The 18635-nt window shown below is 39.9% G+C and overlaps 1 protein-coding gene across 5 annotated transcripts in view; it reads left to right on the top strand.

The window, feature by feature from the left end:
• Window positions 1-18635, top strand: part of VARS2 (valyl-tRNA synthetase 2, mitochondrial) — a 34077-nt gene that overhangs the window by 2841 nt on the left and 12601 nt on the right. For 3 of the 5 annotated variants that reach the window (XM_067463369.1, XM_067463370.1, XM_067463371.1), the window contains exons 4-20: window positions 115-215; window positions 1632-1753; window positions 2251-2317; window positions 2908-3005; window positions 3240-3321; window positions 5027-5146; window positions 5332-5443; window positions 6666-6754; window positions 7903-7993; window positions 8396-8523; window positions 9958-10061; window positions 13915-13996; window positions 15296-15372; window positions 16751-16838; window positions 16976-17081; window positions 17342-17412; window positions 18471-18596. In XM_067463369.1, the coding sequence (XP_067319470.1) occupies window positions 115-215; window positions 1632-1753; window positions 2251-2317; window positions 2908-3005; window positions 3240-3321; window positions 5027-5146; window positions 5332-5443; window positions 6666-6754; window positions 7903-7993; window positions 8396-8523; window positions 9958-10061; window positions 13915-13996; window positions 15296-15372; window positions 16751-16838; window positions 16976-17081; window positions 17342-17412; window positions 18471-18596 (1664 nt within the window). Of the gene's footprint in view, window positions 1-114; window positions 216-1631; window positions 1754-2250; window positions 2318-2907; window positions 3006-3239; window positions 3322-5026; window positions 5147-5331; window positions 5444-6665; window positions 6755-7902; window positions 7994-8395; window positions 8524-9957; window positions 10062-13914; window positions 13997-15295; window positions 15373-16750; window positions 16839-16975; window positions 17082-17341; window positions 17413-18470; window positions 18597-18635 lie in introns of those variants that run through there. The other 2 variants (XM_067463372.1, XM_067463373.1) reach the window with 2 other exon arrangements.

Below are 18635 nucleotides of genomic sequence, written 5' to 3'. Positions count from 1 at the left end.
TTCTTGAAGATATACAATAACAAACCCAGATTTGTACAAATTTTAAGTGTGTGGAATGTGCAAATGCTTGTTGTAATGATGGAGTCTTTGTATTGATTGCATTTCCCTCCACAGACACTTCGGGGCCTCTGCCCATCTCCTATAGCCCACGCTATGTTGAAGCTGCTTGGTATGCTTGGTGGGTGAAAGAAGGATTTTTCAAACCAGAATACCAGGTAGAAATTTGTTTCTGTGATCTAATTGTATTAGAAAAGCATCCTCATGAATAAATGAGAGGGGAATGTTCTCCTTTGAACCAACAGAAGGATGAATACTGAGTTGGAAGATGAAGCATGAGTTGGAAAAAAACAAATCAGGACAATATTTGGCCCCCTCACTATAGGTTTTGGAATAGGTGACACTCTTACCATTGACTATGATGGCAAGGATTGATGGGAATTAAAGTCCAACAAGAGATGATTACATATCCATCTTTACTGTAATGCTTAGATTTTGTAGGACAGTGGAAAGAAGGGCTCGGGAGTTGGCAGGCTGTCATTTGCCGGAGGCATTTAAACAGAGGATGGATGAGGTTGTTGTAGTTCAGGCATGGGCAAACTTCAGCCCTCCAGGTGTTTTGAACTTCAACTCCCACAATTCCTAGCAGCTGCTTGCTGTAGTCGCTAAGTTCCTGTATTAAGTAGTGTGTGTGCTACACAACAATTAGAAATTTGATGGAGGAAAGAGAAGAGTGAGGACTCTGGATTCTACTGTTGGACTTAAACAAACCCCTGTAAAAAGACAGGTGTCAGGGGAGGGATACTTTCAAATGCATCCAGCTGCTGCAGCTCAGAAAATGTTGCAAAGCTCCAACTGTCTGAGAACTGATGCCATGTTTCCTTCTACCGGGCTAACTGTGGGATGGGTGCCCTGGAAATGGGGCAAGATTGGCTGGCCAGCTGGGGCTTTGAAACATCCCCTGAATCTGTAGCAGCCAGATTCATTTAGACTTTGCCTTCCCTGATGTTTGCTTCTTACAAGGACTTTGTGTAAGTGTAGTAGCAGAATCCGGAGTCCTTTCGACTTCCTTTTATCTGTCAAGGTTCTGACTGTGGTGAAGTAATAGCTTCTTGATAAAAGGTCAGTGAGGGCTGGATGTGTAACTAGCCCCCTTCCCCCACCCATCATTCACTATGCATATACAAGTACAGTTTTTTTTAAAAAACCAAAATAATTTTAAAAATCTCTGGTCCAAACATTTTAGATAAGAGAGACTAAATCTGTAATTTGGAACAAACAGCAGAAGGATGCTATCGGCTTTATGCTCTGCTTCTTGATTTCCCACAAAACATCTGGTTGGTTACAGAATTTTAGAAGGTGGACTTTTTTTATATTCTCATGACAGGTAGGTGCCTTCTAAACTGCCATATAATCCAGATTATCAAATCAGTTAATCTGCATTATCTGCTTTCAACTGGAGTATATGAATCTACACTGCCATATAATCCAGTTCAAAGCAGATAATCTGGAATTTATATGGGAGTATAGAAGGGGCTTTAATAATCCAATCTCTGGGGCCCTGAAAGTTCATTGTCTAGTGAGGGTTGTTCTGACTTCAGCCAATGCTGATCTCATTCTCTTTCTTTTGGCAGCATCATTTGCCGAATCGGAAGCCAGAAACATTTTCTCTCTCTATTCCTCCACCTAACGTCACAGGGTCCCTGCACCTGGGTCATGCTTTAACTGTGGCTATTGAAGATGCTTTGGTACGGTGGTAAGTCAAGTTCTAGAGAGCATGGGAAATGGTTATAGGCTCTTTGCCTTCTAAGAATGATGGGTCTCACATAGTTTCATTTTTGTCGGTGATGTATTTTTGCTTAGATTAACAGCCGTCAAACCCTCACAGTGGGGAGATTAAAGCACACATATATCCTGATAGTAGAATTTAAAGACTCAGCATATTTCTCACTTCAGTTTTTCTCATTCTTTACGACTGGCTAAGCTATCTAGGGCTGATGGAAATGGCTTTCTATCAACATCTAGAGGGCAACACATTCCTTGTCTGTGTTACAAAGTGTGTGGGAACTTTGGCCTTGAAGATCTCACAACCCAGTTCATAAAGCAGAGGGGAAAGTATTGAAATCTTAATGTAAAAAATGAATCTGAAGCCTCATATTCTTTCTGTGTGTGCTGAACAAAAGAATACGTTTCCATGTCTCTGCTAATGAGTTCTGTTTTTTGTGTATACATTTGGTTATTGATGTCTTCTAGGAAAAGGATGCAAGGCTATAAAGTTCTGTGGGTTCCAGGTTCAGATCACGCTGGAATTGCCACTCAGGTGAGAACAAGTAATCATACCTGGTTGTTCAGGTCACAGTCCCTCTAACTGTTGGAGGGCCAGATTATAATTTGGAAAAAAATATATGAATGAATTTCTATGCACACTGCACATATCTTATTTGTAGTGCAAAAAAAAAAAACACTTTAAAACAATACAATAATTAAAATGAAGGACAGTTTTAACAAATATAAACTTTTTAGTATTGGGAAGTGTGGGGCTGCTTTTGGCTGATGAGATAGGATTGTTGTTGTTGTGTGCTTTCAAATCATTTCAGACTTAGGTTGACCCTGAGCGAGGGCCGGGTAAATGACCTTGGAGGGCCATATCCAGCCCCCGGGCCTTGGTTTGAGGACCCCTGCCATAAGAAATAGGATACAAATGTTATATAGTATGTTAATCTAAAAGGATTGTCTCAAAAAGGATTAATATGTAAAAGAAAATAATCCTCGTGGGGGTGGGAATGGTAAATGTTGTGTATGTATATGTCCTTAAATTTAAAAGGCAAAGAGAGAAAGAGAGAAGGGTTCTACTCCCCTTTCCTTCAAGTGGGATCTGCTTTTCACATCCTCTTATGTTCTTTTTTTCAGGTTGTGGTAGAAAAAAAGATCTGGAAGGAACAGGGAGTCCAGAGAAAAGACCTCACGCGAGAGGCGTTCCTTCAAGAAGTTTGGAATTGGAAAAAAGAGTGAGTATAATGTGGAGGCAGCAGCCATAACAGCTGTCATGATGTTGTCTATGGATAGATAAGGAACTGTAGTGTCCTAGTGAACCCTAAATAAAATAGTTTTAAAGCTTTTTCTTGAAAGGCCAGGGGGATTTAATACTTCCCAATGAATGAGATATAATGCTTCCAGCTTGATTGTCGTTATATATTTATATATTATATGGATTTTGTTTTATTTTTTCCCGTTGATATCAGAAAAGGAAATGAAATATTTCAACAGCTGAAGGTGATGGGAGCATCACTGGATTGGGACCGAGCCTGTTTCACCATGGATTCTGTGAGTAATGAATGATGAAAGATGGGTCTGTTAATGTTTGGTGAATCACTGTTTAGGAATTATCTCCCCACTTCAATGAATATGGTAATTCTGCTCTGGAGTTGGGCTGCTTCCTATTTTTATGTTTTGTTTAGCTGTGATACCAAGATGCCAGGAAACCTGCACAACTCAGGCCCCTCCTACACTGCCATATAATTCAGATTATCAAAGCAGATAATCCACATTATCTGCTTTGAACTGAATTATATGAGTCCACAATGCCATATGATCCAATTCAAAGCAGATAATCTGGATTTTATATGGCAGCGTAAAGGTGACACAGCTAAACTTTTTGGCCAACAAGTTGCAATCTCTTCCCAGTAGACTCAGAAAAAGAGAATTTTGGAAATACGAGGAGTCAAAGCTCAGTTCCTAAGTCAGATCTGAAATTCACAAGGTTATTGCGAAGCAAAAAATATTGCTCCCAACTCTTTGGAGGAAAGGGGAGATATTAATTTCCACTGGTCACAAGACACACTTTCTGGCATTCTGCTATACATTTTTGTTATTGACCAGCAGAGTTTCTTAGCACCCCTCCTACATAGCAGAGTATACATAACCACACGGATTCTGGCGAAAGAGGACTTCATCCTGAATAAATAACAAAAATAGAATTAGACCTCAAAATTATTTAAATATTTTTCAAAGTAAGGCAGCTCACGCCTTTGTTTTTTTTTTGTGTGTGATTAAGGTATTATCTTTTTTATATATTTATGTTGACTGTTATTGTTTTATGTCACTGTTTCTGTATATCTTGTGTTTTTGCTGCACCTTGAGTGCCTTGTAAGCCACCCCGAGTTCCTCTGGGAAATGGTGGCGGGGTTATAAATAAAATGTTATGTATTCTTATTATTACTACTACTACTACTACTACTACTACTACTACTGCTACCTGAGAATTCAATTAGATGTAAGTTCAATTTGTGGCTTATTCAACAAGCTAGCATTAATTGTAAACAAAATACTCCTAGAGACTTAATATGTAATACCCACATATATAATACATATATAATTAATATATAATTCTCAAACCTGAAAATGTCATGACAAAGTAGAGCTGATCTTTCACATTTTGTGACAGTTAAGGGGAGGGGCAACAGCCCCATAAAATTGGAAAAACCACAAATTTTGTAAGCCCCTGCCGCACAGCCATGTTTAGCACATGAAAGATGTACAGAATGATCCATAGATTCAATGCACCTTCCTTTACAAGGTAGAAATGGGCAAAGACACTGGGACCATGAGGCAAGACTTATATATCCCTAGTTAAATGGCATAGAGCAGCAGCAAAAATGGCAGCAAATAATCTGAATAATCAAACTCGCAAATGTTTAATCTCTGATTGCGAGGGGTCGACTGTATCTATAGCATGGCTTTTGTTCCTAGAATAGCAGAGTCACTTTAGATCTGTAAAGGCTGTTAAGATTGCATATTTCCCCGTGTTTTCCAAATTGTTTGTTTTAATTCAGGAGAAGAATAGCTTTTTTTCATATAATAATAAGCTTATTAATAATAATAAACTTTATTTATATCCCGCCACCATCTCCCGAAAGAGACTCGTGGCAGCTTACAAGGCACTTCAAGTGCAGCATAACAAAAACGGTATATGAGTATAAAACATATGGCATTACAATCTCTGTAACCACTCTATTCTTTTTGGCTGCAGAGATTCTCCCAGGCAGTGACTGAGGCCTTTGTGCAACTGCATGAACAAGGCCTGGTATATCGGGACAGACGCCTGGTGAACTGGTCGTGTGCTCTGCGATCAGCCATCTCTGATATTGAGGTAAACAAAATGACAATAAATGTCAAGGTCAGCACTTGGAAATGTTACTTTTCTGGTCTATAGGCCTTAGAATCTGCCATTAGGATGGCTACTGGGCTACTCTGGGAATTGTAGTTCGAAGAAACAGTTTTTTCCAAGCAGGCAGTTGATGGTTGGAGACTTTTAATAGTATGTTTATCTGGCAGGTGGAGAACAGGCAGCTTGAAGGACGGACAGAGCTCTCAGTGCCTGGTGTTCCAGGCAAGGTACCATTTGGGCTCTTGGAGACATTTGCATATAAGGTGGAAGGAGAGGAAGGTGAGTTAACAATGCTGACTGGACTTCTTCAGAACACACAAGAGGAGAGAACAGCCTGCTCTTAAATGCGATGATTGTATATTTCATTTTGCTGAGTGACCAGCTGCTGTATACTTACTTGTTTTATTTGGTGCCTTAATGTACTCCATTTCTGATGTTTTCTTTTCATACCCAAGACACATTCATAAAATCATTTAATTCCAAGAAACTCAAGGCAGTGAGGCTTTCATTTTATGCTTGCAATGAGCTTGCAAAGTAAATAGAGCTGACATATAGTGTGGCATGTTTGAAAAATTTTCTGGATGAGATTACTTTGTTCTGTGGCTTTCTCCTCTGGCTCTGTTCCAGTTTGGGTGCAAAAGATCTTTATTTGGTACATGATGGAAATAAGTCTTTCTAACGTCCTGCATGCTTTAATGATGTCCTCTAGATTTCTCCTAGAAGCTGTTGGAATAACCAGTCCTATGACAGAAATTCTATAGCCAGATGTTAGTAAGGGAAGAGCATCCTAAATATTGTATTGTTTTTACCTCTCATAACCAGGTGGTGCAATGGGTTAAACCCTTGTGCTGACAAGACTGCTGACCAAAAGGTCGGTGGTTCTTATCTGGGGAATGGAGTGAGCTCCCTTCTGTCAGCTCCAGCTTCTCATGCAGGGACACAAGAGAAGCCTCCCACAGGATTGTAAAACATCCAGGCAACCCCTGGGCAGTGTCCTTGCAGACGACCAATTCTCTCACACCAGAAACGACTTGTAGTTTCTCAAGTCACTCCAGACACAAAAAAACCACCTTCTGTATATTGCTTTGAGTCTCTTTAAGAGAAAAAAAGCAGTATATAAATAACAAAAATATAGTTAATTAAAATTTGAACTAAAACAGAAAAACATGTTATTTAGGGAATACCAAGTTTTTATTGACAGCAGTTCCCTCCCACACTAACCTTTCTCATAATATGGCCACTTCTCTATGTGACACTGAGATGCCAGGAATCCTGAGTAAAATTAACATTGTATTGTCGAAGGCTTTCATGGCCGGGATCACTGGGTTGTTGTAGGTTTTTCCGGGCTATATGGCCATGTTCTGGAGGCAATTTTTCTCCTGACGTTTCGCCTGCATCTATGGCAAGCATCCTCAGAGGTAGTGAGGTCTTAAATTAACATTGTTTTGTTATCTTTAATTTTTGCCACCTGGACTTTGCTTCTCGGACTCTTCTGCTTCAGGTGAGGAGCTTCCTGTGGCCACAACCCGCCCAGAGACAATGTTAGGAGATGTGGCGGTTGCTGTCCACCCAGATGACGCACGGTATACAGTAAGTATTTTCTGCCTTATTCTTCCTTCTTGTGGGGATGGGTCTATTGCATATGGCAGGAGGTTGGACTGGGTGGCTCTTGTGGTCTTCCCCAACTCTGTGATTCTATGATTCTGTAATCTACATGTGAAGACGTTTTTGAGTTTCAACTGTAGCAACTCAGATTTTTAAAAAGGATATTAGGTTGTAGAGACTTTGGGATCTGTCTACTGGCAGAAAGTCAGGTCGATGTGGAAACAGAACTTAGTAATGTTACCTTTTAGGCTACAGTCCCTAAACTCATACTGGTTTGGCCAGTACTACTTCCTGACTGGGCATTTTGTAAATTGTCATCCAAGAAGTAACTTATCCAAGTTCTGCCTGGAGCTCAGAATTGTACTTTATTAGGCATGACCTGATTTGGCTTGGAACGGAGCTAGGAATGTGTGACCCTTCAGATAGCATAAGACTGCAACTCCCAGTAGTCCAGGCCAAATAACCAGTGGTGAGGAGTTATTGGGAGGAGGAGCTTGAAAACTTCTCATCTCAATCTGTTCATCTACTAAGTTTTTCTGTGGAAGCTCCCTGAAGTGTTCCATTTGATAGTCTTTCTTTAAAGGACATTCTTGGTAGTCCCACCTAGAGTATGATTCTGTGCCAACTCCTAGTTGTCTTAGGAAAAGCAGGATACAATGTTTCAGAATGAATAGGGTTTAGATGTATTAGAATAGCTCTTTTATTTATTTATTTATTTATTTACCACACTTGTACCCTGCCCTTCTCACCCCAAAAGAGACTCAGGGCGGCCTTACAAAGGCAACAATTTGATGCTGCATGTACATATACATATGCATATCGATAAATAAACAAATGCATTAAAATCCAAACCAAGTAAAACATAAACATTAAAACATCAATTAAAATCACACTTATCCCAGGTTGGACAGAAAAACAATCTCTGCCTCAAACCATAGAGGATAGTGTTTAGTCACATTAACTAGCCAGATAAAGTAGCATCTTCTTGAATCATGATGAAGCCATTCTTGCTAATGAAATTGTTGGAAACATTAAAAAAAACAACAACCAGGAAATGATTTCTCTTTTCTTAGTTTTTGAAAATATGACCAAAACTGTATTGATGACTTTTTCTTTCTGTTTTGTTTTGTCAGCATCTCCATGGAAAGAGGCTCTGCCATCCATTTACTGGGCACCTCATACCTGTCATTACAGATCCCTTGGTGGAGCAGGAGATGGGTACAGGTGAGAAAACATGCTTTTGCCTGCGTTATCACAGAAAATGGGAGTTTAGTATGGAAAGCTCTACAACATCATCAGGCACGGAGCTCTTATTGCTCAATACTGGTACAGCATAAAATCACACTTATATAAACTTGACTGAAACAACAGAAGCACAGTGGCAATGTTCCAGTGACTGTTTCAGTTGCTATTCTGTTCATGGGGATTGGTAGGCAGAGCTGTACCCACACTTTTACCATCCTTTTAAACTGTACCACTGCACTGCAGGTAGATGGATAATTGATTACACCTGAAGTTACTGAATACTTCCTTACACAAAGGTGTCAAACATTATGCGTTGGCATAATGTTGTGACAGGATTCTGGCTAGAAAAGTCAATTTGCACTATTTGATACTATTTTGCAGGGGCTGTGAAAGTGACACCAGCACATAGCTATGCCGACTATGAATTGGCTCATAGGCATGGATTACCATTGCTTTCAGTGATTGAAGAAGATGGCACAATGACTGCAGAGTGTGGGGAATGGCTGCAGGTAAACATGTCGTTGATGAGGTATTTAGATGGGTTGGTCTTCTTTTAATTCCAATACGTTGCCTTAAAGCTGCCTTAATACGTTGCTTTAAGGCAGACCAGATTTTTTCACTGCATGGTGGAAAGGTTTAAGTGGGGGACCATGACTTGGAGGCTCTGTCTGGAAATCCTCTAGCTGACTTTGGCAAATAATCTCGGAGCGGCTTACATGAGGCCAAGCCCGAACAACAATTACAATAAAGAAAACCAAGACACAACCGAAAATGCGAACAGTAAACAATAACATCATAATTACATAAAACATGTGGATACATAACAATGTAAAAAATTACAATAGACACAGGCACAGTGACAATGGATGGGCTACATGTAATGATTAAAAGACAAACTGATTAAAACTAATTAAAAAACTCAGCCAAGTCACACTCTCTCAACCTCAGAGGGAGGTAAAGGCAACTCCTCTAAACAAATCCTGCCAAGAAAACTTGTAATGGTCTTGCATTATAATTAGTTTTTACAATCTATTTTTTCACTCAGAGGAGACTCAGAAGTGGCTAACGCTAAAAATCATACAATATACAGATTAAAACCAAAAGCATATAAATATTTAAATAGAATTAAATATAAAAAGTAAAAGTAAAGGTTTCCCCTTGACGTTAAGTCTAGTTGTGTCTGACTCTGGGGGGTGGTGTTCATCTCCATTTCTAAGCCAAAGAGCCGGCGTTGTCTGTAAACCCCTCTAAGGTCATGTGGCTGGTGTGACTGCATGGAGTACTGTTACCTTCCCGCATAGGCTGTACCTATTGATCTAATCACATTTGCATGTTTTTGAACTGCTAGGTTAGCAGAAGCTGGGCCAAACAGCGGGAGCTCACCCTGCTCCCCAGATTTGAACTGTTGACCTTTCGGTCAGCAAGTTCAGCAGCTCAGCGGTTTAACTCGCTGTGCCACCGGGGGCTCCAGAATTAAATATAGGACTGTTAAAATGAATAGTTGAAACTAATACAACCATTGAAAAACCTTTTAAAACACATAAGACACAAAGTCTTAGGGTCAGCTTGAATCAGAAATGACTTGAAAGCATTAGGAAGCAAAATGATAACAAACAACAAAAATTATGTAAAGCACATAGAAACAAAGTGAAATGCAGAAAGCTTCCCTTTTGTGCTTTTTTCATTAGCAGGACCAAACTTCGGGATGCAGTTATGTGAGACAGCATATTTGGAAGATCTACTGAAAATTAAGAATTAGTCATTACTACAATGATTATCTTTCTAATGTGAGAGGGTCCAATTTGAAATTTCTTTATCTAGACAACAGTATCTCTAGAGCAGTGATCAACTAAAAGAGAGTAGATATGAACCCAGAAAAACGGTTAGCCTATTGAGATGCCTCCAAGACCCTATGATAAATCAAGTGGATGCTTCTCTTTCAGGGCCTGAATAGGTTTGTGGCCCGAGAGAAGGTGTTGGCTGCTTTGAAGGAGAAAGATCTTTACCGAGGGGCAAAAGAACATCCCTTGGTGCTTCCTCTTTGCAGGTAATGGTACAGAAAGTACTTAAAAGTTTACACTACATTGTCTTCTCCTGTCTTTCCTCCTTTGCTTATTTGCTTGACCACATCCCTCCTTATGAACCAGCTCAAGCCATGAGGTCTGCAGGGGAGGCCCTCCTCTTGGTCCCACCCCTGTCACAAGCACGGCTGGAGGGAACAGGAAAGAGGACCTTCTCAGTGCTAGCTCCCTGGCTCTGGAATGCCCTTCCCAAGGAAATTAGACTGGCTCCCTCCTTGTTGATTTTTAGAAAGTAACTTAACATTTGCTTCTGGAAGCAGGCTTTGGAGACGATCAGTCTGAAATGGAGGTATTTTAGCAAGATTGATGGTTTTAACATTTTAATGCTTTTATTCGAGCAAGAGCAACTATTTTTGATACTGATGTTATGTTCTTATATGTTTTCATTAATTGCAATGGCTTTATTTTAAGTTATGTTAATTTGACCTATGTCAGCATTTCTCAATCTGAAGGTCGGGACCCGGGGGGGGGGGGGGGGAGTCATAAGGGGATGTCAGAGGGTTCTCGAAAGACCATCAGAAAACACAATGTTTTCTGTTGGTCATGGGGGCTCTGTGTGGGAAGTTTGGCCCAATTCTATTGTTGGTGGCGTCCAGAATGCTCTTTGATGGTAGGTGAACTATAAATCCCAGCAACTATACTTCTCAAATGTCAAGGTCTATTTCCTCCAAACTCCACCAGTGTTCACATTTGGGTATATTGAGTATTCCTGCCAAGTTTGGTCCAGATCCATCATTGTTTGAGTCCACAGTGCTCCCTGGATGTTGATGAGCTACATCTCCAGAGCTCAAGGTTGATGCTCACCAACTTCTTCCAGTATTTTTTGTTGGACATGGGAGTTCTGTGTGCCAAATTTGGTTCAATTCCATCATTGGTAGAGTCCAGAATGCTCTTTGATTGTACGTTAACTATAAATCCCAGCAACTACAGCTCCCAAATGACAAGTCCCCACCCCCACTCCACCAGTATTTATGCCAGATGGGCCAAAACTAACAAAATGAAGTTCAACAGTGACAAATGCAAGATACTCCACTTTGGCAGAAAAAATGAAATGCAAAGATACAGAATGGGGGACAATGCCTGGCTCGAGAGCAGTACATGTGAAAAAGATCTTGGAGTCCTCGTGGACAACAAGTTAAACATGAGCCAACAATGTGATGTGGCGGCAAAAAAAGCCAATGGGATTTTGGCCTGCATCAATAGGAGCATAGTGTCTAGATCTAAGGAAGTAATGCTACCCCTCTATTCTGCTTTAGTTAGACCACATCTGGAATATTGTGTCCAATTCTGGGCACCACAATTCAAGAGAGATATTGACAAGCTGGAATGTGTCCAGAGGAGGGCGACTAAAATGATCAAGGGTCTGGAGAACAAGCCCTATGAGGAGCGGCTTAGGGAACTGGGCATGTTTAGCCTGAAGAAGAGAAGGCTGAGAGGAGATATGATAGCCATGTATAAATATGTGAGAGGAAGCCACAGGGAGGAGGGAGCAAGCTTGTTTTCTGCTTCCTTGGAGACTAGGACGCGGAACAATGGCTTCAAACTACAAGAGAGGAGATTCCATCTGAACATTAGGAAGAACTTCCTGACTGTGAGAGCCGTTCAGCAGTGGAACTCTCTGCCCCGGAGTGTGGTGGAGGCTCCTTCTTTGGAAGCTTTTAAGCAGAGGCTGGATGGCCATCTGTTAGGGGTGATTTGAATGCAATATTCCTGCTTCTTGGCAGGGGGTTGGACTGGATGGCCCATGAGGTCTCTTCCAACTCTTTGATTCTATGATTCTATGAAATGTGGTCCAGTGAATCGAAATACATCCTATATGTCAGATATTTACATGATGATTTATAACTGTAGCAAAATTACAGTTATGAAGTAGCAAAGAAAATAATGTTATGGTTGGGGGTCACCACAACTTGTGGAATTGTATTAAGGGATCGTGGCATTAGGAAGGTTGAGAGCCACTGACCTATGTACTATTTTAACTGTTACTCACTGTAAACTGCCCTTAGTCCCTTCAATGCTGCTCTTTTTTCTCTTACATTTAATTGTGTTTTATCTGGATTGTTATATTTTACGATGCTCCTGTTTTAGTGGTGTTTTTGCTTTAATGGATTGTTTTACTTTTTTGTCTGTTGGACTTTTCGTCCTGTATGTAAGCCTCCCCAAATCCCTGGGGTATACAAATAAAGTTGTTGTTGTTGTTGTTGTTGTTGTTGTTGTTGTTATTATTCTGGGAGAGAGGATGGGATATGAATAAAACATTGGAAGGGGCATAATTGCTAATATTGTTTCTCCCCCTTCATATATTCAACAAAACATTTCAAATCTTAATAAAATTGTACTACTAATAAGAAACCAGTTAAGAGTTTGGGAGATGCATTTTCATTGTCTACCTGAAAAAGCCCAGGAAGGCCAGTTCTGGGATCTTTGTAAGGTTCTTGTTAATGGGTTGTTTTTTTCAAAAAAGAAAAAGAAAAAGACTAGGATGTTAAGATCGTCTGGGGAGGCCCTGCTCTCGGTCCCGCCCGCATCTCAGGCGCGGCTGGCGGGGATGAGGGACAGGGCCTTCTCGGTGGTGGCCCCTCGGCTGTGGAACGCCCTACCTGTGGACATCAGACAGGCTCCTTCACTCCTGGCATTTCGGAGGAAGGTCAAGTCTTGGCTTTACGAACAAGCGTTTGGCTAAATAGTGCAATGAAACACAGTAGGATGGTACAACTGAACATAGGAACTGGTATAACGGATTATGATTGCGGATTCTGATTCTGATTTGTTTGTTGAGGCGCACGTCTTTGATAATGATTGTTTTTTGACTTGATATGTTTTGTATAATGTGTTTTTAACTGCTTTTTGATGTTTCTGTGTTAATCCTTTACTATGTAAACCTCCTTGAGTCGCCATTTCGGCTGAGAAAGGCAGTATAGAAGTAAAGCAAATAAATAAATAAATAATAAATAAAAAAGAGATTACATCCAGAATTTAGATACAGTGGGTATTTGGAATTTGGTTCCAGGACCCTTTGCGGATGCCAAAATCCATTGATACTATTTTAATGTTGATAGGAGTCTTTAATTTCACAGCCTTCTTAGCAAAGAGGGGAAAGAAAAAATGCATGAAAAATTGTATGAAAATTGCACCAGAGTCAAATATTATTTATATAAATTTTAACACTTTTTTTTTCTGTATCTGATTAATATTTCTACTGATATGAAAATGAGAAACTGGTACATGTGTAAAAAGTTATGTTTGGTGAACAGTGGGAAATAAATTCCTCTGCAAATAAATCGGTGCATTTCAGGATATCTTCCTTTGTGGACCGTCATCAGACTGCATGCTTCTTAGATCAGGCATCCATTTTTTGTTGGCACTTTATAATGAGTGCAAATGTCAAATGTTGTAACACGATACAGCAAGCATGGTGAACATTTTATCCCAAGATCCACATCCCATTTTGAAGAAATTCCCAGTTGCCTCATTCTTGCAATACGCAGCAGCAGGAGAAGAATGAGGCTCAAAGTCTTTGCATATTTTTAGCTTCAAGTTCTTTCTTCCAGTATTTAATCTTGAGAAGAGACATTTAGTATGCCCCCTCTTTTTAGAAAGAGAGGGCATACTAAATCTGGGAAACACTCAGTGATTGTGTAGTGAAGAAGGGGATGTGCCCATTGGAAGAACTTCAAGGAACCATATTAAGACCCCAGAAGGGCTAGATTCAACATTGACTCCCACTCCAGCTTGAGAGGCACATGGCTTTTGCAAAATGGAATGCAGCCTAGGATATATAGACTGATTTCCTTTGTCCTTTTCTTTCTGTCATCACAGTCGCTCGGGGGATGTGATTGAAATTCTCCTAAAGAACCAGTGGTTTGTCCGGTGTGAAGCAATGGCTCAGAAGGCCTTAGAGGTAATACTCTGAATACTTGATTTTTTCTGTCTTTCTTTGACTGAGCCTCTAGAAGGCATGGTTTTAACAATGAAGCAAAATTAAAGCATTGAGGGATGCTTGCATATGTTGAGATTGCAGGAATCTATTGTTTGATTTCATAGAATCAGAGAATCATAGAGTTGGAAGAGACCTCATGGGCCATCCAGTCCAACTCCCTACCAAGAAGCAGGATAATTGCAATCAAAGCACCCCCGACAGATGGCCATCCAGCCTCTGCTTAAAAGCCTCCAAAGAAGGAGCCTTCACGATACTCTGGGACAGAGAGTTCCACTGCTGAACAGCTCTCACCTAATGTTCAGGTGGAATCTCCTTTCTTGTAGTTTGAAGCCATTGTTCTGCATCCCGGTCTCCAGGGCAGCAGAAAAAAGCTTACTCCTGCCTCCCTATGACTTCCCCTTACATATTTATACATGATAATGATAATGATGTTTTGTACCATAGCTTTAAGAAGGAAACATGCTAGATGTTGTATTTCTAGGTGGAATGTAAGTATATGAAAACGTAAAAGGATTTCTCTTGTTGTTGTTTTGATTATAGCTACCAGAATCTTTCATCTGATATTTTAGTTTGGGACGCAGAGATTATGGGAACTATAGTACAAAATATCATTATCATTATGTTTATTAGTGGAGCCCCTGCTGGAGTGGCGTAGTGGGTTAAACCTTTGTGCTGATAGGACTACTGACTGACAGGCCAGTGATTTGAATCCAAGGAGAGTGGGTTGAGCTTCCTCTGTTGGCTCTAGCTCCCCTTGCGGGGACATGAGACAAGCCTTCCACAGGATGGTAAAACATCCGGATGTCCCCTGGACAATGTCCTTGCAGATGGCCAATTCTCTTACACCAGAAGCGACTTGCAGTTTCTCAAGTTATAATATAATAATAAATAATAATAAACGTTATTTATACTCCGTCACAATCTCCCCGATGGGGACTTGGAGCGGCTTACATGAGGCCAAGCCTCAACGATTACAATAAAGAAAAACCGAAAACGCAAACTGAAAACGCAAACAATAACAACAACATCATAATTACATAAAACATGTGAATACATAACAATATAAAATTACAATAAGCAGAAACACAATGACAATGGGCGGGCTACATGTAATGATTAAAAGAAGAACTAATTTTGTGTGCTCCCGACACACAAAAAATTATGTTTATTTCAAACATTCATATGGAATCATTCCTCCTTCCAAGATTTTGAATAGTCCTGCATTGAGTTAGCCTCTGTTTTATTTGTTTCTTCATTCAGGCTGTGGAATCTGGATGCTTGAAGTTAATGCCTGAATTTCATGAGAAGACCTGGAAGACTTGGCTCTTGAGTACCGGGTAAGAAAAAGGTAGTCCCACCTCTCTCCCCATCTTTTTAATCTTTTGATCTGAATGCTTACCGTTTAATGGACCAATCCTGTTGCAAAGGGCTAGTTCAAACAGTTTTTCAGTTTCTCCTCTTTCACTTTTGATCTTGGTTGATTAACATAATATTGTTTATTCCGACTGGTGTGGCTATCTAAACCTGTCCTGGAAAAGAGTTTTTGTGTAGTAGTTGCCAGCATATTGCAGTTGTAATTATTATACAGTTGTGTGTACGTACATTTTGATTCTCCAGGGTCTCAGCCAGAGAAAACACACACTCAAAATTTTTTGAGACAATTACTTGTTAAAATAACTACCAGGGAAATACTGAGAACCGCAATCCAAAAAACTGGCAAGAGTCATGACAAATGCCAGAAAGCAGTTTACTCAGTGTATGGGGAATGGGGGACGTCACCTACCTAATTTGATCTTCAAAACTACGTAAAACAAAACTTTAAGTATGCGCCTACATTATTTAAAAAATTTAAAAATTCTGATTCATACAATGGGTTTTATTAAGTTTTGAAAAAAGGAAGTTATGCTGCCTCACCCTGTATATATTATCTTTACAATAGCTCTTTGAGGTCTTTGGAAAAGGTGAATAGTGAGTTGTTCAAAGCCATCCAGTATTCAGCATGGCTCAGAAGGGACCTGAGGTCATGTCTCTTTTTCCCCTGTCTTGCACTCCTGTCCACTATATTGTGCTGACAATAAGCCAGAAGCTACCAGTGTTGTTAGCTGATTTGAGTGTATTTGGTAGTTTATTCAGGGAGTTCAAGGTAGGAAACGTGTTCTCTCATCATCACTTGTGAGGTAGGCCAGGGGCTGAGAGATTAAAGTCACCCTGTGAGTTTCATGGTGTTAGTCAGAATTTGGAGATCCAGAATTTGAACCTGGATCTCCCAAAATACATGTTTAGTTTTATTTATTTGTTTGTTTGTATACCGCCTTTCTCAACCAGTCAACGACTCAGGGCGGTTTCCAACAAATCAGTACACATAATATCATAATACAGATTAAAACATTGAAACAATATAAAACACAACAAAAGCAAATAAAAAATAAACAGTTATTGTTTACAGTTATTCAAGGGGAAAGCTCAACACAACAAATAAAACATACTTTTCTACCATAGTACCAATACTTCTGCAGGCTTCCTCAGCAGCCAATCTGAAAGTAGAATCCGGGTGAGCAATTTTTACAAAATCTGCTAGATCTGCGACTCTACACAAGGCATCGGAGAGCTAATCAAAGATACTATATCACACTGGTTCTCTTTATCAGTTCAATCTACCAGTTGATTTTTATGTTCTTAAATCTTGACAGTCTTACTTGATTTTTTCCTTCATAGTGACTGGTGTATTTCTCGCCAGCTCTGGTGGGGTCATCAGATTCCAGCTTATCGAGTTACTATTTCTGGGTCACCTGGCATTGAAGAGGTGAGTGTTGGTCTATCAGGTTCTGTACCAACTATGTACTATAGCGCAACATGGTTGCTGGACAGGGATAGTCTCCACCTATTCCAGCCTTGCTCACAATTTCATCTGAACTTAATTTTTGTCCTGGATTGTAACAGGAGGAGAGTGATGGATCCTGGGTAGTGGGTAGAACAGAAGCAGAAGCTCGGAGAAAAGCAGCAGGCATGCTTGGAAAATTGGAAAAGGATCTGGTGCTGGTGAGAGGTAAGACAACAAGAGGCAGACAACTTGAACTTTTGGAAGGGAAGGTAACAATATAAAAACAGAGCTTTCTGTCTACAACGCCGAGAATTTATAAACCAGCACAATCACTGACAATACAACAGAGAAATTCGAAGAGTTGAAATAAAAATCCAAGCATTATTTTTTTTCTCAAGTTCTGACCATTTTCAGCTATTCTTCTTTTTGTTCCTCAAGGCTCGTATTTTGAATAAGATTTTACACTTGCTTTTTCATTTTATTAGATGCGGATGTCTTAGATACCTGGTTCTCCTCTGGCCTCTTCCCTTTTGCTGCACTGGGCTGGCCCCATGAGGTGAGTTTACCTCATTTTGGATATTCGTTATGGGAAAACAAGCAGGCCCTGTGTTAATCTTTAGGCTGTTTATTATAGGCATTGATGGGTATACAAACATATAGGCTCCCTCTTGTGGAAAAACTGGTTATTTTCTGGGCATATTGATTTTAGATTGTGTTGTTTGTATATCTGCATGGGGTGCCCTTTTTACTTTCCCGCCGAGACGGTACCTATTGATATACTCGCATTGCATGCTTTGGAATTACTTGGTTGGCAGAAGCTGGGCTGACAATTGGGAGCTCACCCCGACTCACAGCTTCAAACTGCCAACCTTCAGCAGATTTTCCCCAGCTAGTGGCTATAAATAAAGTTTATTACTATTATTATTATTAACCTGCTGTGCTGTTGAAAACAAATAAAGAAAACAAATAACACACAATTCGTATCAAAATGTAAACAGATTAATACATTACAATTTATTTATCGTGTCAGCAGCAGACCAAACAGTTACATTGCATTTTTTAACAAACAGACAAACAAACAAAACACACATTTGCAAGCTTGGTAGTTGATTAAATGTCCTTTGACCAGTAGCTGGCCACTTGGAGTGCCTCTGGTGTTGCTGATATTTTAATGAACATCATTAAAAATGTCCCTAAACCTCAGGCCACTTAGATTCTTCATAAAACAATTGCATTGAGCTCCTAATGTATATGGCAAGTTAGATGTCACACTTTTATAAGACTTTATTTTTTATCTCTGCAACTTTCTAACAGGCTTTGCTATAGTTATAATCTTAAACTATGTGAATTATACACTTATCTGTTAAGGAATATGTTCTCTTCTTTCAAAGAACTATGCACCTCTAAACAGGCATCCAAAGGGTTGTTATTTTTGGTTATTGCTATATCCAGTAGCATCCTTTACAGTCAGAATGGGAAATGTAACTATTTAGCACAGCTCAGTTGTTTCATCAGAAAATGTTTCAAAAGAGATACAAAGAGAGGTGTTGGAGGAAAGATTCTAGATGTTATGGTCATGTAGCAATATTTGGGATGTCCTTATCGTCCTTACAGACAGAAGACCTCAAGCAATTTTATCCCAATAGCCTCTTGGAAACTGGAAGTGACCTTCTGTTCTTCTGGGTGGCCCGGATGGTTATGCTAGGAAAACAACTAACAGGAGAGCTACCTTTTTCTCAGGTATGGCCTGTATGCCCGAAATCCTAAGGGCATAGTAGG

The sequence above is a fragment of the Anolis sagrei genome, chromosome 2 (assembly GCF_037176765.1).
Source record: "Anolis sagrei isolate rAnoSag1 chromosome 2, rAnoSag1.mat, whole genome shotgun sequence".
In the NCBI taxonomy this organism is placed as follows: domain Eukaryota; kingdom Metazoa; phylum Chordata; class Lepidosauria; order Squamata; family Dactyloidae; genus Anolis; species Anolis sagrei.
The sequence above is the reverse complement of the archived record's forward strand: the minus strand, read 5'-3'. Positions and strand labels throughout refer to the sequence as shown.